Raw genomic sequence first — 21714 nt, forward strand, 5'->3', positions numbered from 1 at the left:
AGGCAAAAGGAAGATTTGGGCCTCTTTTAATTCAGACATAAACCACAAACACTTCATCTCCAGTCCAGGTTAGTTGAGTATGTGGACAGGTGTAGTTTTCAGTTCCCTACTTTACAGGGCAATTGCCTTTGTTTCCTGTTTACCAGGACAGGGAAACAGAAACTGCTCATGTGGAGGTGCTAAAGAGGAAGTTTGGAGAGAGGTAAATGTTGACTGGGGTCATGCCTCCCAAGATTTGCCCACGGGTTGGGAGTCTGGGTTTTTAAAGATCGGAAGCCAGAGATCAATCCTGATGTCTTGATTTGGTTCTGTCAACCCAAGAACCCTATCAGTGGGAAAAAACTGTCCTGAAGATAAGTGTTCATAGAACCAAAGACAATGAAAAGCAAGCAGAAGGACTGAGGATCCACGTGGGATGGTTTTATATGACGTAATGAGGAAAGCCGTGGCTATTTTTGTCAGCAGCCCAGTGTAGCAGCAAATGTTTGCTGCCGAGGGCGTAGATGACCGTGATGAGGGAAGGGCAGAAGGGCATAGGTCCTAGTTTGCCTCTGCTTAGGAGTTCCCACCGTTGGCGGTTGTTATTCCTAATTAACTGATCTGGGACCACATCCAGGGAGATGAGATGCCGCAAAGGAAGGTCTTCTAACTTTGAACCAGGGGTTCTTATATCCTCGCAGTTTATAGTGGAAAGAACAGCAGCATTGCCTTCTCTCTAGTTCTGTGTTGTCCCTGAGGGGCCCACACACACACACACGATGGGGTGGGGCGGGTACTCTGCCATGGTGATGAGGCAGGGCTGATGGTGTGCAAGGGGTGAGAAGCTTCTGAAGGAACAAAGGAGACAAAAGAGACAGCCAAGGTCAGTAATAATGCTGTGAGTGTTAGAAGAAAGCTTGCTGAGTAAGACTAGAATCCCAGAGGACAGGGGAGCCTGACACACGGGTGACTAAAGGGGGACAGAGAGGCTTTTTCTGAAATTCATGGTGAATTCACAGGAGCAGCAGATATCCAGTCCGGCCTCTCATCCCCACAACTCTGCCCATGGTTTCCAGCTTCACCCTGTCCCACTGAAAGCGTCCAGAGAAGAGCCCATTTTACAGATGAGAATATGAAACTCAGAAGGATGGGGACTTGACTAACTTTTCAAAGCTTCTTGCATGCTGAGCAATAATAGAATGGGAGACAACAGCCTTCTTTATCTTGCCAGGAGATAGACTTGGCCAGTTGTCCAAATTCTTGGACAACAGAGGAACAGGAAGTGGGCCTCTGTCTTCCTGAATTGTAGGAGAGTAGGGTGTGATGCCACAAATAGGGCTTGGCCATGCTGGCTTGTGAATTACATTTAATGCAGAGAAAATTCGAGCCTCTTCTTGAAATGGCCGAAGCCTAAAGCACCAGCTAGGCCATGGGACCATTCCTTCAGGTGTGGAAGTTCCCAGAGTTCAGGAGAAAATGGACTAGGCAGGCAATGAAAATAAATTATTTTATTTTTACAACTTTGTGTTGGGTGAAAACTTCTTTCAGAACAAACAGAGAATTTTTTCATCTGCTCTGGGCAATTCTGACTTGAATTTATTACTGAATTCAACCACATGGGCTCATTGAACAGGTCATAATTCAATTTTCACTGCAAGAAGAAAATGGGAGGCCAGCTCAGGTTGTGAAGAAAAATTGAGGAAATTAAATAATTCTTGGGGAATAAAGATGCATAAGGAATGGATGGAAGCAGAGACGAATGAGCCACCTTCTAGCTCTACACAAAATGTATTAGTCTGTGAATAATTTGTCACTTTATGAGCAAAAATTGATTATGCTTCAAAAGTAGCTAAGGAGAAAGTCACTTGAAGTTGAGCAATAAATAGGACCAAAGAGAAGAGAATGTGGGGACTTTAAGTTGAAATACCCAAGAAATGGCATTAAGAGGCTGGTAACTGGGAGAAGTGAAGGCTATTGCCTTTTACAGTGGTTTATTGGTACTTGACCCCATTGTCTGTACGTAGTGCTTTGGGAATTTCAGTACTTTGCCAGGTTCTAACATTATTAACCAACACACAGAACCACCAATGGACATCGCTTCTCTCCTATTGCTTCCTTTCAGTCCTCTGAGGAAAGCCAGTTAAAGTAAATGTCATTGCTGTGGTGCAGCTCCAGGAGCCCAGTGAGATTCAAGGTCTGGCGAAGATGCACTACGGAGAACACTGCCAATCTGGAGGAGCTGGGGAGGAGAGGGAAGGTTCTGCCAACTTTTGGCATGAAAAATAAGGAGGACCATGGCTGGGGCTCAAGTTGGAGCAATACCCTCCTCTAGGAGTGCATGGAAGACGCAAGCAGACTGAAGCAAGGGGGACCCAGGAAGAGCTTTGGTATGAATTTGTGACTTGGGCGTGGCTCCCTGGGGGCATGCTTCAGAATTCTGGGCAATTTGCTATGACATCCGGGGCCTTACAGACAGCACAGCACAGTGGCTGAGTGTGGTCTCTGTCGATGAACCTGGGTTTGAATCTGAATTCTGCCACTTGCTGGCTACGTGATTTAGGGCAAATTAGTTCTCCAAAGCCTTGGCTTTCTTCATCTTTAAAAATGAAGATCATCGTGTTCATCTACCCATCTCAGCGGATTCCCCTAAGAATTAGCGGGATCATCTGTGAACTTCACACGCCGCTGCCTGGAACACTGTGAACTGGTAGCTACAAGGGCTACTTGATTCCTTTTTTTTAAGGCTGCTTTATTTCATCAGTCATGCGTAGTTCAGCTTCATCCTAAGACAAGTGGTGAAAGCTGCAAGGCCTTCCAGAGTTGGGCCCTCAACAAATAGCCACCGTGAGTGCTCCCTGCGGAGTTAATTAGCATCTGACTCCCATTAGGTAGACCCCGACCCCATTGTACTGCCTGGTTCCAAGCAACCCAAAGGACATAATAACTGGTCCCATGTTGTGGCAGAATTGGGAATTTTGCTAAAGCCTTTGCTTTAACCAGATCCAAGCCATGCTAGTCTTTGATTCCATTGCATTTGCTGATGCAAGTTTTTTATCCTCTTGGCTTCAGTTTTCTCCAGTGTCCAAGAACAAAGAGGAGAAGAAATGGAAAAGGCAGGGACCGGTGTTGTGGTACGGCAGATTCAGCCATTGCCGGTGATGCCGGCATCCCGTATAGGCTCCAGTTCAAGGCCTTGGGTGCTCCACTTTCGATCCAGCTCTCTACACCGGGGAAAGCAGTGGAAGATGGCCCAGTGCTTTGGGACCCTGCTATCCATGTGGGAAACCCAGATCAACCTCCATGCTGTTGGCTTTCACTCTGGCTGTTGTGGCCATTTGGGGGTTGAATAAGCAGATGGAAGAGCTCTCGCCCTATGACTGTCTTTCAAATAAATAAATCTTTTTGTTAAAATGGCAAAGGCTGCTGAGGGAGTGGTAGGAGACCACCAACTCTCCCACCCTCCCACTGTGAGACTGGAAGGGTTTCGGGCTGGATGTGTGGTAATCTTTGATTATTATGTAGGAGGATTTGCCAGTACCTCCCATTCTGAACACAATGGTAAGAAATTAGCAACAGAGTAAGCAAGAGAAAATATTACAAGCTGAACAGTGGGACAGAATAGAGTTACTAGAGGAGCAAGACTAGAGAAGGGAAGAAAAAAGGATGAGAGAATAAAGGAGGAAGAGAGCCAGAGGAAAGGCAGTGGAAGAGAAATGAAATTTTCTGATGCTGATGAGGCTGAAGAATTGGGACAGGATCACTGTGATAGTTCCCCAGGGCAGGAACGAGCTGGTTAGCAAGCTTCAGAGAATCATAATCAAAAAGGAGTCTGGGGGGCACTATGTGATCTGGTGCCTGTCTTCATAGTTAAGAAAAGAAGAGGCCGGCGCCGCGGCTCACTAGGCTAATCCTCCACCTAGCGGCGCCGGCACACCGGGTTCTAGTCCCGGTTGGGGCACTGGGTTCTGTCCCGGTTGCCCCTCTTCCAGGCCAGCTCTCTGCCATGGCCCGGGAGTGCAGTGGAGGATGGCCCAAGTCCTTGGGCCCTGCACCCCATGGGAGACCAGGAGAAGCACCTGGCTCCTGCCATCGGATCGGCGCGGTGCGCCGGCCATTGGAGGGTGAACCAACGGCAAAAGGAAGACCTTTCTCTCTGTCTCTCTCTCACTGTCCACTCTGCCTGTCAAAAAAAAAAAAAAAAAAAAAAAAAAAAAAAAAAAAAGAGAGAGAGAGAGAGAGAGAGAGAAAGAAGCAGCAGAGTTCTTTGTGTCTCAGGATTGGACTATCAGGCCCTTTCCCAAACTAATGAGATACGAATTTGTAAGTCACACACACACATGTATGATTCCTTATTTGGCTAAGACAAGTCACTGTGGTCAGTATAACCAAGGCCACTTGTGATGGATGACTTAAATGTGTTTGCTTTTCACAGTTTTCAAAACGCCGGGATGATAATGCCCTTCACAGTTCTGAGTAGCTTATACATATGGTTACTTTTCAGAAAACTGCCCAGCCCCGGGTGCATTCCAAGGCTGACGCTGGACTTCCGGTAAATTAGGAATCTACGCTAGAACCAGGTCCGAGAACTTTGTGGCACCGCTCTGGCTGATTCCTCCGCTTGCTCATCGTTGAACTCTATGATATCCGTTTCCTGGGTGTCCAGGTTTTCCATTAAATACCTCATATCAGGAGAGACCCAAGAGCCAGTCCCAGTGTTGGCTCCACGGATCTCGGAGGATAGTTCTGTGTCAAGTAAAAGAGGTGGCTGCAGGTTCTCAGGTTGCGGACTTCGGTTTCCCGGGGAGGTGTGGCTGCGCTCCCGGAACTCTGGGAGGCTCCACCTTTTCAGGATCTTGGCGCCATCAGGGTCTTGCTCAAGCTTGAGAGTGTTTCTCTCAGCAGCCTGGGGACGGAGATCTGAAGGGGGCTGTATCCGACCCCCCGGGTCCTCCTGCTGCCCCGTCCTGCTCGGCTGAACGCCGGTAAACTCCAGGCTCAAGATGGAGGTAGTGGAGTCGTGGGGGTCGCCCTCTGCTGGAGGCACCGGAGCTTCAGCTGCTGTGATCAGCACCTCCGGGACCTGGGGCATCTTGGTGGGGGAGGCTCTCACACTGGACTGCGGGGTCAGGCTCGGCAAGGTGCTGGTCTGGCTGGTCTCCCTGATGGTGGGCAGTTCTCCCACGCTGGAGTGCAGCGTGGGGGGGCTGCCCTCTGGGGAATGCGATGGCTTCTGGGGGGCTGAGGCTCTGGGGGAGCTTCTGGGAGGCACATCCAGCAGATCTCGGGCTGGGCTGGGGGGCAGGAACATGGAGCTGTCGCTGGCCTGCCTCCTGTAGCTCCTCCTCTTGGGGCTGGAGGGGTGTTCGTGGGTGCTCAGGAACCGCTTGACCCGTCTGATCACCGAGCGCCGGTGGCCATGCTTCTCGAAGTCCCACAGCCACTCCTCGCCAGGAAAGTGGGACTCGGACAGCCTGAAACACACAAAGGGACGCAGGCAGGGTAGCCTCAGGGCGTGGTCGGGGCAGTCTAGCACAATTTCCCACACTTCGCAGCCCCAAGACCTTTTTTAAACTCTTAAAAAGTTACTGAGTACCTCCGAAGCGACTGGTGATTTGCTGTATTTGACATTGTAGCTGAGGAATGTAAAACACACAGGAGTAAACGAGCACGCATTCATCAACTGCTAGACAATGACCTCACACATCTGTAGCCTCTGGAGAACTGCACTGTACGCTCCTGAGAGAATGCACCCAGAAAAGGCAAATAACCTCTCAGTGTTATTTTGAACATAGCTTTGACTTTAAGGTCTTGAGAATCACTGATGTGAAGATTTGGATATTAAGAAATATATATATATATATATATATGCATATATATGGTATGTGTTCCTTCACCCTTAGAATAGTTGAGCTAAATTCATGTTTCCCAGAACCCATTCACTCCTTGAAACGATGGCTCATGGCTAAATTCAAGAGAGTGCAAACAACATTCAGCTTTCATTTACTTATAAATATTATGTGTGAAGTTGACAATATTCGCAGGGGTTGTTATCATCATTAGTGGTCACACTTTACAAATGAGGGAGCTGAGGTCCAGAGAGATCTATTGGGTCTAAGCAGCCAGTGAGGGCATAACCCAGAAGTTGGACTCCAGATACTTTATTCTTATTCAGTCTGACTTAGGCCTGCTACGCTCAGTGTCAAAGAATGAGCTAGAACCCAGGGCAGAATGAGTACAATGCAGTCTTTACCCAGAGGTCTTTTGTAAACATTTCTGGTAAGTGCTTTGCACATCAGTCTATTTAGGAAGGAGAAATTTGAACCTTGTAGAAAGAATATATTCATCTGGGTAGGGTGGACTCATCACGGTTAGGCTCCCTTTGTGATGAATTTTGATAGATTTACTATGGCTAAGAATGTCCTGTAGTGTTTTTAACATTTAAAAAATAAAGGACAGGTGGGCGTATGGCTTGGTGGTTAAGATGCCTCTTTTTTTATTTTATTTTTTTTTGACAGGCAGAGTGGACAGTGAGAGAGAGAGAGACAGAGAAAAAGGTCTTCCTTTTGCCATTGGTTCACCCTCCAATGGCCGCCGCAGCCGGTGCGCTGCGGCCAGCGTACCGCGCCTATCCGAAGGCAGGAGCCAGGTGCTTCTCCTGGTCTCCCATGGGGTGCAGGGCCCAAGCACTTGGGCCATCCTCCACTGCACTCCTGGGCCATAGCAGAGAGCTGGCCTGGAAGAGGGGCAACCGGGACAGAATCCGGTGCCCCGACCAGGACTAGAACCCAGTGTGCTGGTGCCGCAAGGCAGAGGATTAGCCTGTTGAGCCGAGGCGCCGGCCTAAGATGCCTCTTAAGACACACGCAGCCCAGTGAGACTGCCTAGATTTGGGTTCCGGCTCCGTTTCTGATTCCAGCTTCCTGCTAATGTAATAGATCATTAGGTGGGACTCGCTTACTGAATTCTGGGCTCCTGGCTTTGGCCTGACCTAGCCCCAGGCATTTGGGGAGTGAACCAGCAGATGGGAGATCTCTTGTCTCTCTGCCCTTCAAACAAATAAAATAAGTAAACAAGAATTTAAAAAAGAGAAAATCTAATTTTAAAAAATAAGACAAATACAAATAAATAATCCCACCATTTTAAGTCTTTTTCAACAGGACTGAAACAAAAATGAATAATTAAAATAGCGATAAGCCAGTGGGGAGCAAGGGCTATGCCTGCCTCAGATTACACAGTTATTTGTCTCACATCTCTGTGGACTTGCAGTCTTAATGGGGTTTGAAGAACTGCTAAAAGCCATGCCCTTAAACTGTAAATGCTCAGGTCCACCTGGGGAGCAACACTAATCTGGCCATCCCAGTTCGATGTTGGCATTGACATCCATGGCGACCAGACGATTTAACTACGCCAGGTGCATTTTGTGTGACATAGAGGAAGAAGCTGGGTATGGATGGCATTGTCATAACCTGAAAGGGCAGAGTGAGCAGCCAAAGAAAGGCTTGTTCCCGTGTTTATGAATAAAAGATGGGTGCCTGAGATGATTACCTGGCTGAGTGTCCCAGGATGGTGTCCCCTTACACCCTCGGGCTGTTGTTCTCAAACCCAGCAGCGCCCTTGGCTACCAGACCGCCTCTGAGACAGCCTCTGAGCCACCCCCCCGCCGTGCAGGCCCCAGATTCTGTTACACCGACTGGGAAACGCACACTCATGCTTCAGTGGCCTGGGTGACCCTGCTTGGGGGATTTCACTAGGTCAGATCTCCAGCCACACTTCGTGGGGATCTATTTCGTTAGGGAGGGCAGCAGAAGAGCCACAGGCACAGTGGCTCACCAGGATCGCCACACACTGGATGTGCCCTGGGGCTCGAGGCCAGGCTGGCAAAGGCTCTTTGTGGGGCGGGCATCTGTCGTCTATTTATTTGGGCTTTGATTTCCTTAACTACTACTAAAGCACACAACCCCACAAAAATGACTTAGGTCTTCTGGGTAAAAAAAAAAAAAAAAAAAAAGATTTGTATTGTTATTGTTTCAAAACTTGGTGACTCACAAGGGAAAGGCTTTCAAGTGATGCACCGAATGGCGGACAGGTCCATTCAGCTGCAGCAAGAGGAGTCAGTTCTGGGTCATAGATGGAGAAGAGCAAGTTGCAATGAGCAGACTACCAAGAGCCTAGTGCTCCTGCTGCTCTTCTGGACAGTGCTGTTCACCAGCCGACACTGCGTGGACCTGCCAAGGAGACCCTATGACACGTCCCTGCCTCTCAGGGCTGTGGTGTGGGCCTAGCACAATGACAGGCTCACCGATGGCCTAACGTGACAAGGCCTCGACCATGAACAATTTGTTTTATGTGGTGCCTTGCAATTTAGAAGGAGAGAGAAGGCACATCTATCAACACCTGCATTTGGAACCAAGTCAGTTTTTGAGCTGGGCTTTGACACTGGGAGTTGGAGGGATGAGGGCAGAGCATTCCAGGTGGAAGAGGTGTATGAACGAACAAGGCAGCAGGCAAGCACGGGGTGTTGGTGAAGCATGGGAAACCCGTGCATTGGTGTCACTGTCAGGTGTAGGCTGGAAGGGTAGGCTTGAACCCTGCCGGGGAGAGTGAGGATCTGAACTCTGTCCTCAAGGCAGTGGGCAGCTGTAGATGGCCTTTGAGAACGCAGAGCATAACTAGAGTGGTTGCGAAAAGCAGCATGGATGGATAATAAGGATGACTTGAGAACTCTCCGCTCGTTTCGTCTGAAACACTCCTAGGAAGAACACTCAGTGTTCTTAGTGTTAGCAGTTGTGTGTATCTCATAATCAAGCTGAGAAAAAGGCCCTCCAGGTCTTGCTGCCGTGAGACAGCAGCAAACTTCCCAGCACGATGAGCCAACCAGCCTTCTTCTAAACACGGCCATGGAGGAGTTCATTGCCAATGCACATGCCCATCTCTTCCTTTCTTTGATAATTATGGTCCCATGTTACCAATATGTGGTTTAAGAACCAAAAGGTTGCAGGTGTAGCGCACACAAACTAGAATGCCGTAAAAGTCTTAATTTCCCAACTGGGAGGGTCCTATGTCCCTCTCAGGTCCTTTCATGCTTTCGGCTCCTTATTCGATTTTGCAAGTGTCCTCCTAGTACAGGGTTAGTACGATCCCAAGGCCCGAATATAATACCACTGAAGCCATTATGGGGGAAATATTATATGATAGAACATAAGCACCCTTATTATATTGCTATATAGTAGAAACGGTCAGCTGAAAATGCTGGGCTTTATGTCCTGGAACTCATTTGGGCTGAGATAGGCAGGTAATTGGAGATAGGAGGGCATTTGTGGAAAGTGTCCCGCAGCCACTGGTGTCCAGAGATGGAATTTGAGCATTGGCTCCAGGGAACGGCACATGACTTATTTTGAGATCTTGCAGACCTAGGGTTGCTGCTGCCTGAGGCTGACACTAGCAAGCTGTGTGACCTTGGGAGACTCACTTGAGCTCTCTCTGATTTCATATCATACTCGGCAAACTGGTGACAGTAACACTTTGCCTTCCAGGTTGACTGGGAGTTTAAAATGGTTAATGTAAGAAGAGGGTACTTCAAACTGTTCCTGGAAAAATGGAGTTAAAATTTATGTTTCTTTTGGTGCAACAAATTTTGACCCCTGAAAATAGTTTTTTTTTCATAATTTGCATTTTTCATGAACTTTTGAAGTTTTCATAGAAAAGCTTTGAAGAGTAGAAGACACAAAAGTGTTTCTGTCAGTGACTGGCAAACTTTCAGCAGTGGTTTCCAAAGCATCATGGACTTCTTGTATGGCGTGGAAGAACTATAGTGTCCCCCTGAAGGTCTCTGCCTTTTCTCCTTCAAGAGTATCATTTAGGGGTTGGGATTGTGGCCTAGTTGGTAAAGCTGCTGCCTGCGATGCTGGCATCCCATGTGGGTGCTGGTTTGTATCCTGGCTATTCCATTTCCAATCCAGCTTCCTGCTAATGGCCTGGTAAAAACAGCAGAAGATGGCCAAAGTGTTTAGGCCCCTGCCATCCACAAGGGAGACCTGGATGAAGCTTCTTACTCCTGGATTCAGCCTGGCTCAGCCCTGGCCATTGCAGCCATCTAGGGAGTGAACTAGCACATGGAAGACCTCTCCTTCTGTCTGTCTGTCTGTCTCTAACTTGGACTTTCAAATCAATCAATCTTAAAAAAAAAAAAAAAAGGAGAGTGTTCTTTAAAAGATGTAAGTTACATAGGAGCTGCCACCTAGCAATGAGTAGTTTAGAAGGGAGATTTAACAGCCATTTAGTAGTACGACTAGGGCACTGGGCGACTGGAGAGAAAGCAGAAGGCCTGGGGGAAGATGGGGTTGATTAAATAGCAGGGATTTCTGAGACAGGACTGCCCTGATGTTGTCACTTAATACCATCTTTTGTGCCAGACATTGCCCAACCATGCAGTACGCATTTATTGCATAATATAAGTCATGAGTACAGAAATACAGAAAGCATGAGGGAAAATATTGTGCCACATACTGGGACAAGAGAAAAATGACAGAAAGGTTAGTGCTATGGTAAGGTCAAACCAGGGAGCGCTAGTTGGTTACAGCTGAGTCTAAAAGGAGGCAGGAGGCAGAGCATGTTTGTTTGTGTTTTTTTTTTTTTTGACAGGCAGAGTGGACAGTGAGAGAGAGAGACAGAGAGAAAGGTCTTCCTTTTGCCGTTGGTTCACCCTCCAATGGCCGCTGCGGCTGGCGTGCTGCGGCCGGCGCATGGCGCTGATCTGAAGCCAGGAGCCAGGTGCTTCTCCTGGTCTCCCATGCAGGTGCAGGGCCCAAGGACCTGGGCCATCCTCCACTGCACTCCAGGGCCACACACAGCAGAGAGCTGGCCTGGAAGAGGGGTAACCAGGATAGAATCTGGTGACCCGACTGGGACTAGAACCCGGTGTGCTAGCACTGCAGGTGGAGGATTAGCCTAGTGAGCTGCGGCGCTGGCCCCAGAATCAGCTCTTAAGGCTTCCTGGTCTGACTGGAAAGCCTGTGAGAGCATTTCAGGCATGAAACCAAGACACTGTGACAAAAAATGTTCTACATGAAGGATCTCTGTGAGTGAGACCCCAGTGGAAAGAAGTGGCCATCAAAGAAGGATGTACTTTTCTCTAAAGGGAGTGCTAATTGTTAAATTAACAACAGGAGTTACTGTGCACTTACTCCCCATGTAGGACCTCTGTCCTCAATGAGTTGTATTATGAGAGTTAACTGTAAAACTAGTTCTCAAACAGTTTTTTGTGTGTCTGTATGCAAATTGTTGAAATCTCTACTAGTAAAAAGTTGGTATTCTGTGTACAAAGTTAATTGAAAATGAAGCTTAATGGAGAATGGGACTGACATGAGGAGAGGGAGGAGGAGGAGGAGTGGAGTGTGTGTGGGAAGAATAACTATATTCCTAAAGTTGTACTTATGAAATTTGTATTCCTTAAAAATAAATTAAAAGAAAATAAACTCACATACACACACAAAAAGCTATAGCTGAGAATTAATGCAATGGACAAGGTAACCTTCACATTAAGGGGGTGTGTGGAGGGCTAAAGGCTGTGAGGAAAACCCACATTATAACCTCCTAGCTTCCACTGGACTCCCTTTTTGGTGGGCAGTTGTAAACTAGTTGAGGTCCTCTTAGCCCAGAAAGGTGCACCAAGAGCCAGAGACCCTTCCATCACCTCTGTGTTGTCTGATATTTTGAGTCAAGGATTATGGGAAATCTGGTTGAAGCAGTGGCCTGTGGCTCCTGTAGAGAGGGAGATCTAGCTTCACATATGCCCTGGCTATGCTCTGTGAACCCCTGCTGGCTGACACTAAAAGAAATTATGACCTAAACTGGAGGGTCCTTTAAAGCCCCCCCCTTAAATTATATCTTCTAGGAGTTTTGTTAGAAAAGGAAATTGAGTCTGTATCTGTCAGATAGCATTTAAAGGGAAAATTGAGCAGCAATGATGACCGCATGTCCACATAAGAAAGAATCTCTGAGTAAGTTCTAAAATTATGAACTTAATGCACATTCATCTCCTTGGGAGGTTTTCTCTCTTCCTTCCTTTCTGGTACGTTAAGTGAAAAAAAATCAATGTGCCAAAAATACATCTTTGTTGAAGTTAGTGATTCAGAATTTGATCAGAATTTGAGACACTTTTGGTAGTTTATAACACAAGCATACAGTAGTTTATATCAGCATATGTATTTTCTTGTAAAGTTAAAGTATTTGAATATGGTTGGCCAAGAAAGGATTACTGAATAAAACATCATTCTAGGATACTTTAACATGAAGTCTTTGCTTATTACAATATGTGTTTTGTTATGTTTGAGGTAAGCACACTTCTGATCCACTGTACAACCCTAAATATTTTATGCACATTGCTTAAGGACAGGCATGTATAATTTGAAAAATAAAAGTCATTGCATTACTGCTATATATTCTTAGAACTCTGGGCAGAAAGATAAGTAAAAGTCATTATTTCCCATTCTTTCCAGTAAAGCGGTTGTAGTTTCACAGTACCAAGCAAATTTTAAACAAACCCTTCAAGTCCTAATCAGAAGGAACTCCCAGAAAATTTGACTATTTCTCTGCTTTACAAAGTGGCTATCTGGTTGACTGCATTGACCCTTTCCTTAAGAGCACTATAAACAAGAGCAAGTTTTGACAGCCTATGAGAATGATGGCAGGAAGGCCCAATAAAACAATGTCCTCTAGTGGGCTGGTGGCCAGCAGTCCCCAGCTGCCAGGCTTGGAGCATGCATCTGGATTAGCAGGACATTAGGCCAGTGCTGAGGGCACACTGGGCGATCCATTCATGAGTAGCCACAGTCTTTCTCCTCCCAATTCGGAATCCTTCAGCTGCTGCGGGTGGGGCGGTGGCTGGGTTTTCTCAATGCCCTGAAGGGATGATTGAGGCTTTACTGCTGGCTCTTTTGATTCTCAAGAAGGGATTTAAAGGGAGTCATGAGACTTCAGGTCTTTACTTTCCATGTGTTCCATTCCTCAGAGTCTTAAGCATTTGTGTTAATGGTTAGTCCCAAGTAATGAAAAAATAGTAAGGATTTTGCAGTGACTCATGCGGGTATAATGTGAAGCCAGGTCTGAACTTTGTCTCATGTTTGCTTAAAAAAACCTTGTTCTCAGCAATGCCGGCTCGAGTCTAAGCATTCTGGGTGAGCTAGGGTTAGCAAGCAGAAGTGTCCGCTACTGCCCCTGCAGGACCCCTTTTCATTGTAGGGCTTGGGTCTGTTTTCTGGTTGTACATCCTATGGGCAATTCTTCTTTAGGCTGCTTGTGGGTGTTTTCTTAATCTTGGTTAGTAGTGTCTTCATGGTTAAGCTAGCAAAAAGATGCTTTAATTAAAACAGCACATCAGAAAGCATTCCATATTATGAAAAAAAGAACAAAACAACCGACTGAAGTGATCTCATGTAAGATAATGTAAGCAGTACAAGATGGCCCAACTCCTTGGGCCCCTGTGCCCCAGAGGTATGTGGGAGACCCGGAGGAAGCTCCTGGCTCCTGGCTTCGGATTGGCCCAGCTTTGGCCATTGTGGCCATTTGGGGAGTGAACCAGAGGATGGAAGACCTTTCTCTCTCTCTCTCTCTCTCTCAGATAAATAAATAAATCTTTAACAAAAAATCAATATATCAGGGTGAATATTTGCCATGCTGTGTGCAGTGGGCACTGGAACTTGTTCTACTAACTGTTTTGGTGCCCGTTAACCAACCTGAAGCTGATTTTTAGCATGCCCCATACAAAGACGGGAAGTAGAACCACAGCACTGATTTGGTGTTAGAACTTTCAAAATGTGGCATTAAAACAGTAGCTTTGGGCCTGGTGCTGTCACGTGACGGGTAAAGCTGCCACCTGTGATGCCGGCATCCTGTATGGATGCTAGTTTGAGTCCCGGCTGCCCCACTTCCACTCCAGCTCCCCACTAATGTGCCTGAGGAAGCAGTGGAAAATGCCCCAAGTGCTTGAGCCTATGTACCTACACGGGAGATCCTGATGAAGCTTCTGGTTCCTGGCTTCAGACTGGCCCAGCTCTGGCCATTGCAGCCATTTGGGGAGTGAACAGGTAGATGGAATCTCTCTCTCTCCCTCTCTCTGTACTCTTTCAAATAAATAAAAACCTTAAAACACAACCCAGTAGCTTTTAGGTCTCAGATGAGACCTTGTTAAAATTCCATTGGATTAAGATGTGCTGCCGACTGGATGAGGGGAGAGCATTGGCCTCTGCCTCACCACCTGCACTGGCATCTTCCCTCCCCTCCTCTCATTATACCCAACCTCCCGCTAGCTCTGGACTTGAGCCCTCCGTCCTGGGGTCACCTGCACTGTCTCCCAGCTCCTAGGCCTCCTCTCTCCTCCAACGGCGCCCATGACTCCGACTGTCTTTTCTCCTGTTTTCAAAACAAGAAAAGTTATCTAATTTTTTCTTTCTTTATTACATTCTGCTTTATTTTTTTTTAAGATTTTATTTATTTATTTGAGAGGTGGAGTTATAGACAGTGAGAGGTAGAGACAGAGAGAAAGGTCTTCCTCCTGTTGGTTCACTCCCCAAATGGCTACAACAGCTGGAGCTGCGCCAATCCAAAGCCAGGAGCCAGGTGCTTCTTCCCAGTCTCCCATGTGGGTCCAGGGGTCCAAGCACTTGGGCCATCTTCTACTGCTATCCCGGGCCACAGCAGAGAGCTGGATTGGAAGAGGAGCAGCCAGGACTAGAACCAACACCCATATGGGATGCCGGCGCCACAGGCGGAACATTAAACTACTATGCCATGGCGTGGCGCCAGCCCCTCTGCTTTATCTTTTTTTTTTTTTTTTTTTTTTTTGACAGGCAGAGTGGACAGTGAGAGAGAGAGACAGAGAGAAAGGTCTTCCTTTTCCGTTGGTTCACCCTCCAATGGCCGCCATGGCTGGTGTGCTGCGGCCGGCGCATCGCGCTGATCCGATGGCAGGAGCCAGGTGCTTCTCCCAGTCTCCCATGGGGTGCAGGGCCCAAGCACTTGGGCCATCCTCCACTGCACTCCTGGGCCACAGCAGAGAGCTGGCCTGGAAGAGGGGCAACCGGGACAGAATCCGGCGCCCCGACCAGGACTAGAACCCGGTGTGCTGGCGCCGCAAGGCGGAGTATTAGCCTATTGAGCCACGGCGCTGACCCTCTGCTTTATCTTAGCAAGGATCTGAGGTGGCTAACAAAAATACCCTCAGTGCAGTATTTAGGTAAAATTAGGCCAATCTAGTGGAGTTAGAATAAGGAGCAGTGGTCAGATACGGAATCTAGAAACACACGCCCAAACATCTCAGCCCACAGACTGAAGGGGGCCTATGGATGTGGTTTCTGCCACCCTAGCAGTCAAAATGAAAAGGAAACTATCATCAATTATAAAGTTCACTGTCTATAAGATAAATAGTGTAAGATTGCCCAGAAGAGGCAAAGCTTTCGTTTTTCCACATACGTCTGAGATAATTCCCTCCCCCAAGGTCCTCTGATATAAGGGGTCTAGGTCAGACAGTGGACAGCACTATAGTAAACACCCTAGGGAGTCCTAATGGATCTGTCCAGACAAGGCCAGGGCGTAACCGCAAAGCGCAGGTCGGTTTAGACGGCTAACGTCACGCGGAAGGACAGCCTTGATTGCCTTGCCTTTCAGTTACTTCCTAACCCACTACAGCTCAGCTTCTGCCTCAACACTCTCACGGATGTCTCCAATGCCCTCTATATTCCCACGGCATCTCCCGGTTTGCTTTTGAAACCTCACACTCTCCGTCGCCAGCGCCGGTTTTCCTTCTTCTGTGTCTGATCGCCCCAAATGCGACCACTCCTTTTCCTCTGCCGCCTTCGAAGTGATAGTGTTCTGCCCTGTGTACCCTGCCTCACTCTCATGGGCACAGTGCCCACTCTAAGGTCTGTGTGCTGCTGACAGCCAGACACAGCTCTGCCTGGCCTTTCTGTATGCACTGCCTGCGGGCCCTCTCCTCGCGAACTGCCCAGAGATGCTGCAGGCTCACCCCACGCAAAAAGGAGCTCCCTTTCCTTAGAGTAGCTCCCCTCCTGTGCTCTCTGTCATCCTTGGTGGATTACTCAGTTGGTCGTCACGCCTTTCCTTCCTTGACTTTGTCCCTTCCTTCATCCCCACCGTCTGTGTCCCTTGTGATTGGTGCCCCTCATTCAGACTCTTACCTTCTCCTGTGCGAGCAATGCCAGTAGCCTGCTAACTGCTCGCCCTGGCTCTAATCTTATCCCCAGCACTCCCCGATCCACCCTTCAGCCAGCTGCCAGGCTAACCTATCTAAAGTAAAAGAGCAACCATGCTGTCTGATGGTGTCGGATAAAGGCAAAGCCCTTTACCTTGCCTCCGCTCCAAATTCATTTCTTGGCTCTTCTACTTTGCATATCAAATTGTTGCTCTGAACATACTGTTTATCGTTCCTCTCTGTCTTTGCTTATCTTAGCCTGGAAGGTACTCTCTGCTGCATTTCCCCACTCCTGTCTGTATGCTAGCTACCAAGTTATTCTGTTTTAAAAAAAAAAAAAGTACATTCACTTATTGGGAGGTGGGAGAGAGAGAAAGAGAGAGAAATTTATGGATCGATCTGGGCCAGCACTAGAGCCGGAAGCAAAGAACTCAATCCAGTTCTCCCAAGTGAATGTCAGGGACCCAACTGCTTGGGCCATCACCTGCTGCCTCCCAGGATCTGCACTGCTCAGAAGCCAGAACTGGGAGGCTGAACCAGGCACCCTGATACGGGTTGTGGGTTTCTTAAGCACTAGGCTAAATTCCTGTGGGGAGCAGGGCCTTCTCCCGCAACATGGCGAAATAAGTACTGAGACCACCTAGACTAGACTAGACCACTGAGACTATTAAGACTAACACTATGTATCTGATCTCCTACCATGTGGCGCTCTGAGGGAGTAAACAAATCTTACACAGCTGCTTCGTTAATTAGCTGATTCCTGATCCAACCTCTGATTGGAAGAAAGCGGCGTGCTCAGCATGCGGGCAGCAGAGCACGGATTGGTGGGAGAGGACTATAAAAGGGGGAGAGAGACAACATGCAGGGCCCCCTGAGAGTCGGTTGGAGAGCTCGCTGGTACCGCTCCTCCTCGAAAGCGGGGGAGCGGTGGGGGTGCCGCTCCTCCGCGGAGGCAGGGGAACGGCAGCAAATCCGGGAAGGACCGGGGAAAGAAAACAGCGTCTGGTGTCGTTCCTCCGCGAGTGGGGGAGCAACAATTCCTACCCCTCATGCTTTCTTAAAGATACCTGTTAGACACCCCGACTCTGAGAAGCCTTCTGATTCATCAGCTGGCTGAAGTCTATCTTCTTTGTGAGAACACCCAGAAAAGTCAGCATTTTTCTAATGCTATGTTTACCATATTGTACTGTAATTTATCTCCTCATTATGCCTGTGAGCTCCAAATGGGCTGTCTTTCCATTTCTTTCTTAATTGTTTTTTGGATATATTTGAGAGTTTTGTGTGTGTGAGGGGGAGAGAGAGAGGGAGTGAGTTATGCTTTCACTTACTGGCTCATTCTCCTAAATGTCCACAAGGATGGGGGCTGGGCCAGGACTGAAGCTGGGAACTGGGAACACACGGGTGGTGGGGGCCCAACTACTTGAGCCATCACTGTTGCCTCCTAGGGTTTGCATTAGTAGAAAGCTGGAGCCAGCATGTGAACCCAGGCACTGGCATAAGGGATGCAAGGGTCTTAACTGCTGGTCTAAACACCTGCTCTATCATTTTGTTCTCTTTGGCCTACCTGTAGCATCTTGCATAGAATATATCACATAGTAAGATCTGCAAAAAAAAATTATCTGAATAAATGAATGAGTGATATATATATGTGGGGAGCAACTGGGAGCAACTCGGACTAGACTAAGTTACTGGAATTAAGACTTATTCTATGCATCTGCTCTCCCACAATATGGCGCTGGGAGAGGAGGAAACAGCTTCTACACAGCTGCCTCCAGTTCAACCAATAAACTGTAGGACCTGCTCCTGATTGGAGGAGAGCAGCGTACTCGGCGTGTGGGTAGCAGAGTTGGGATTGGTGGAAGAGGACTATAAAGGAGGAGAGAGACAACATGTACCAGGAACATCTATCTGAAGGAACACCTGTGCAGCCCCCGAGAGAGCCGGCCGGCGGTGTGCCGCTCCCCCGCGGAAGTGGGGAAAGTGGCTAGGGGGAACCGCCCTTCCACGGAGGTGGAAGGGACGGTAGCCAACCCGGGAAGAACCAGCAGCAAACCCGGGGAGGGCCGAGCAGACGAAAGAACAACGCAGGGTCCTGTGTCGTTCCTCCACGAAGAGGGGGAGTGACATATATATATATATTATATGAAAACTTTGTAAATTTGTACTTGAGATTAGAAAAAAAGCAGGAATTTTAATTTCACTTCAGTCATGTATATTTAGCAGGTACTCAGAAAATAGGGCCATGTTTTGAACATGCTCCTTAATACAGAGAACAAGGCAGTTCCTTTTTATGATGAATAGCGTGCGGGATGTGGAGAGCATTTCTGACTGCTGGGTACAAGGCAGAGGCACTGCGCAGTTTGCCTTTGGGTAGCGCTTGTGCTGTGTTTTTGAAGGGCATTGCCTTGCTTTTAGACATTCTGGGTCATGGGACCTGGAACCGCAAGCCTAAAACATTGTTATGAAAAGATAAGGGAAAGCTGATTTCTGAATTAAATAAGCCAGGACCATACACTTTAAACAGAGTAAGAAAGTAAAACACACACTCATCCAGGAAAGAGTTTCATTTGCTCGTCTGGCAGGGAGCCCTCCAACGAAGCGCTCGCGTCCACCGTCTCTGGACCCACGGGCTCGGGCACTAGCACCAGAACTACCTGCACGATGATTATCCCTGCTCTTGTCTCTCCTCAGTCAGCTGTCCCGCGTGATATTGGCCTTGCATTTCAGGTAGGCATTTTCTCCACGATTTACTGCCTGGGGAGTTGCCTCCTATGATTTTAGGGGTTATTACTTTTGCCAATCCACCAAAAACCATTCACCCTTCACCTGGTAATAGTATGCTGATTTTCTGGACACATCACAGATTCCATGTGATTAGATGGGGCTGACATGTGAGCCAGCTTTGACTAATAAAAGTATTGTGTCTCCCTGTTGATAGTGATTAGTTCGAGAATGGATATGACAGCCCAATCCAACCAATCGGTAGTTTAGTTTGATGAGTTGGAATGAGCTTCTTCCATTGGGTTTGTTGAGAGGGTGGGCTGTAAGGCTGGAGTGCCTGTCTGCCATTCTGCCATTTAGCCATCAGGAGTGGGCAGCCTGAGAAGTGGACAGAAGAGCAGAACAGAGAGGGCAACAGTGAGTCCTGGTGACTCCAGCCATGCCCAGAGCGAGGCGTGGCTCAATCAATACACTCCTTTTTGCTTATGTTAGTTTGAGTCTGGTTTTCTGTTATAGGCAATTAGAAACATTTTGTCCAATGCTACAAACAAAGGAGAAATCGACACTAACAGATCAAGAAGGGCATTCCTGGGCAGGCTTGCCCTCCACCCACTGTGGCCCTGCAGGGACTTTTCCTGGAGGCTCCCTATAAAAGCCTTCGTTCACTTAGAAAATCAAGTTCAAGGGAGCCTTTGCTTAATTGTTTCTCTGATCATTTGGTTCTAGCCAAGTCCATCCCATCAAAAACCTCTCCCCATGGACTCTGACCCTCGCCCCTGCCTCTCCTGGTTATCCACTGATAAGTAGGACATTTTAATGAGACGTTCTCTCTGAAAACTGATCATTTTCTGCTGCTTTATTAACAACTGTATTTCCCAGGCTTCTCTCAGTTGTTTTATTTTCTGTCCTAAATTTCCAGGGTGAGTTTAAGTTAAAAAATAGCTTAGATTTACCTAATCTTCCTAAGCCTCACTTTGACTCCGCGAAAGGAAGACCTGGATAGCTGGCAATTGTCATGCTCTCGGGTGCTTTCATGTTTAAAATCTCATTTATATTTCCCAATAATCTTTTGGGGTTGTTTTTCAAGATCTTGTAAATCCCCATTCCTATGTTTTTATATTTAGGAGTAGGAAAAACATGTTTTAATATTTTCCTAAAGAGCATGGACATTTACTTGGAATCTGTAAAATGATGTTGATTAAGATGAATATGTAGACCAAGATAAAAGTTCTTGAGATCTGGGGGCAGTCATCTACTGCAGCCATTAAGAGTTTGAGGTTTGACTCTCAGCTCCGCTTCTGTTTCCAGCTTCCTGCTGCTATGCACCCTGGGAGGCAACAGGTGATGTTGGGTTTCTGCCACACACATGGGAGACTTGGATTAAGTTGTGCTGTGCTTCTGGCTTTGGCATGGCTTAGCCCTGCTGTTGTGGGCAGTTGAGAAGTGAACCAGATGTAAGGTCTCTATCTGCTTCTCAAATAAATATAAATTAATAAAGAGACAACCCCAAGTAATAGTTTGTCATACACAAGTAACTACTAAGTAGTCATTAGAAATGGAGCACCTGGGCCGGCGCCGCGGCTCACTAGGCTAATCCTCCGCCTAGCGGCGCCGGCACACGGGGTTCTAGTCCCGGTCGGGGCGCCGGATTCTGTCCCGGTTGCCCCTCTTCCAGGCCAGCCCTCTGCTGTGGCCAGGGAGTGCAGTGGAGGATGGCCCAGGTGCTTGGGCCCTGCACCCCATGGGAGACCAGGAAAAGCACCTGGCTCCTGGCTCCTGCCATCGGATCAGCGCGGTGCGCCGGCCGCAGTGCGCCGGCCGCGGCGGCCATTGGAGGGTGAACCAACGGCAAAGGAAGACCTTTCTCTCTCTCTCTCTCTCTCTCACTGTCCACTCTGCCTGTCAAAAAATAATAAAAAAAAAAAAAAAAAAAAAAAGAAATGGAGCACCTGGAGCATCTGCTGTCAAACTAGGATCATCACAGATTTCCCGACCCTGTCCTTAGGGTTGGTTTCTGACCTTCAGACACCGCATTCCCAGCGGCAGGAGTAGGGGGAAGGATGAATCATAGGCAGTTCTCTAAAAAGAAGCTCACAGAAACACATCTCATCGATCTTCAGAGCTGAGCAGGTTGCCAGAAGGCGGCGAAGCTCTGCCTCTGCAGAGGGCATTGCAAAGGCTGTGGGGCGCAAGCAGTAGGGAACTGAATTCACGGAGGCTGAGCGAAGGCTGAGGGTGGGGATGGACTCCCTGGCCTGGAGGAAGCCCTGGCCGGAGCACCCGGTGCTAGCAAGCTCTCGGGGGCAGCAGTGAGTCTAGCGGGGCAGGGGCAGCCTTCCCTAAGCTGTGCTGGGAGGGCAACAGGCAGATCTCCTGCTGCTAAAGCTTCCTCGTCATTGGCTGTGATTCCTGCAATTCTGCTCTCAGCCTGGCTTTTCTTTGGGTCTCGAAGGGGCCCCTTTGGAAGAGCAACAGCATCAGCCATTATTGATGAAAAGTACGAGGCGTAGGATTGAAGGAGTAGGATTGAAGGCGTAGGATTGAAGGAGTAGGATTGAAGCCAGAGATCCAGAAAGTGAGAGAAGCGGAGAGCAGAGCACATGGGCAGGAAGGGAAGGAGGGTCCCAGGTGGCAAGGACAGGACACAAACCATGTCACAGCGCCACTGGGAGATGGCTTCAGGAAACACAAGCTTCAGTTTTCCCAGAGGTTGTAAGGAAAAGTCCACAAAGTGTTCCCTTTTTCTTTTTAAAAAAAAATTTTTTTTTTTTAATTTACTTGAGAGGCAGAGTTAGAGAGGAAGAGAG

The 21714-nt window shown here is 47.9% G+C and overlaps 1 protein-coding gene across 7 annotated transcripts in view; it reads right to left on the reverse strand.

The window, feature by feature from the left end:
• Positions 1–1472: 1472 nt before the first annotated feature.
• The window catches only part of BEST3 (bestrophin 3), a 48781-nt gene continuing 28539 nt past the window's right edge, over positions 1473–21714 (reverse strand). For 5 of the 7 annotated variants that reach the window (XM_051846443.2, XM_017341977.3, XM_051846448.2 and 2 more), the window contains one exon: positions 4222–5450. In XM_051846443.2, the coding sequence (XP_051702403.1) occupies positions 4547–5450 (904 nt within the window). In that variant the 3' untranslated portion in view covers positions 4222–4546. Of the gene's footprint in view, positions 5451–12163; positions 13321–21714 lie in introns of those variants that run through there. The other 2 variants (XM_051846442.2, XM_051846449.2) reach the window with 2 other exon arrangements.

The sequence above is a fragment of the Oryctolagus cuniculus genome, chromosome 11 (genome assembly GCF_964237555.1).
Source record: "Oryctolagus cuniculus chromosome 11, mOryCun1.1, whole genome shotgun sequence".
Taxonomy (NCBI): domain Eukaryota; kingdom Metazoa; phylum Chordata; class Mammalia; order Lagomorpha; family Leporidae; genus Oryctolagus; species Oryctolagus cuniculus.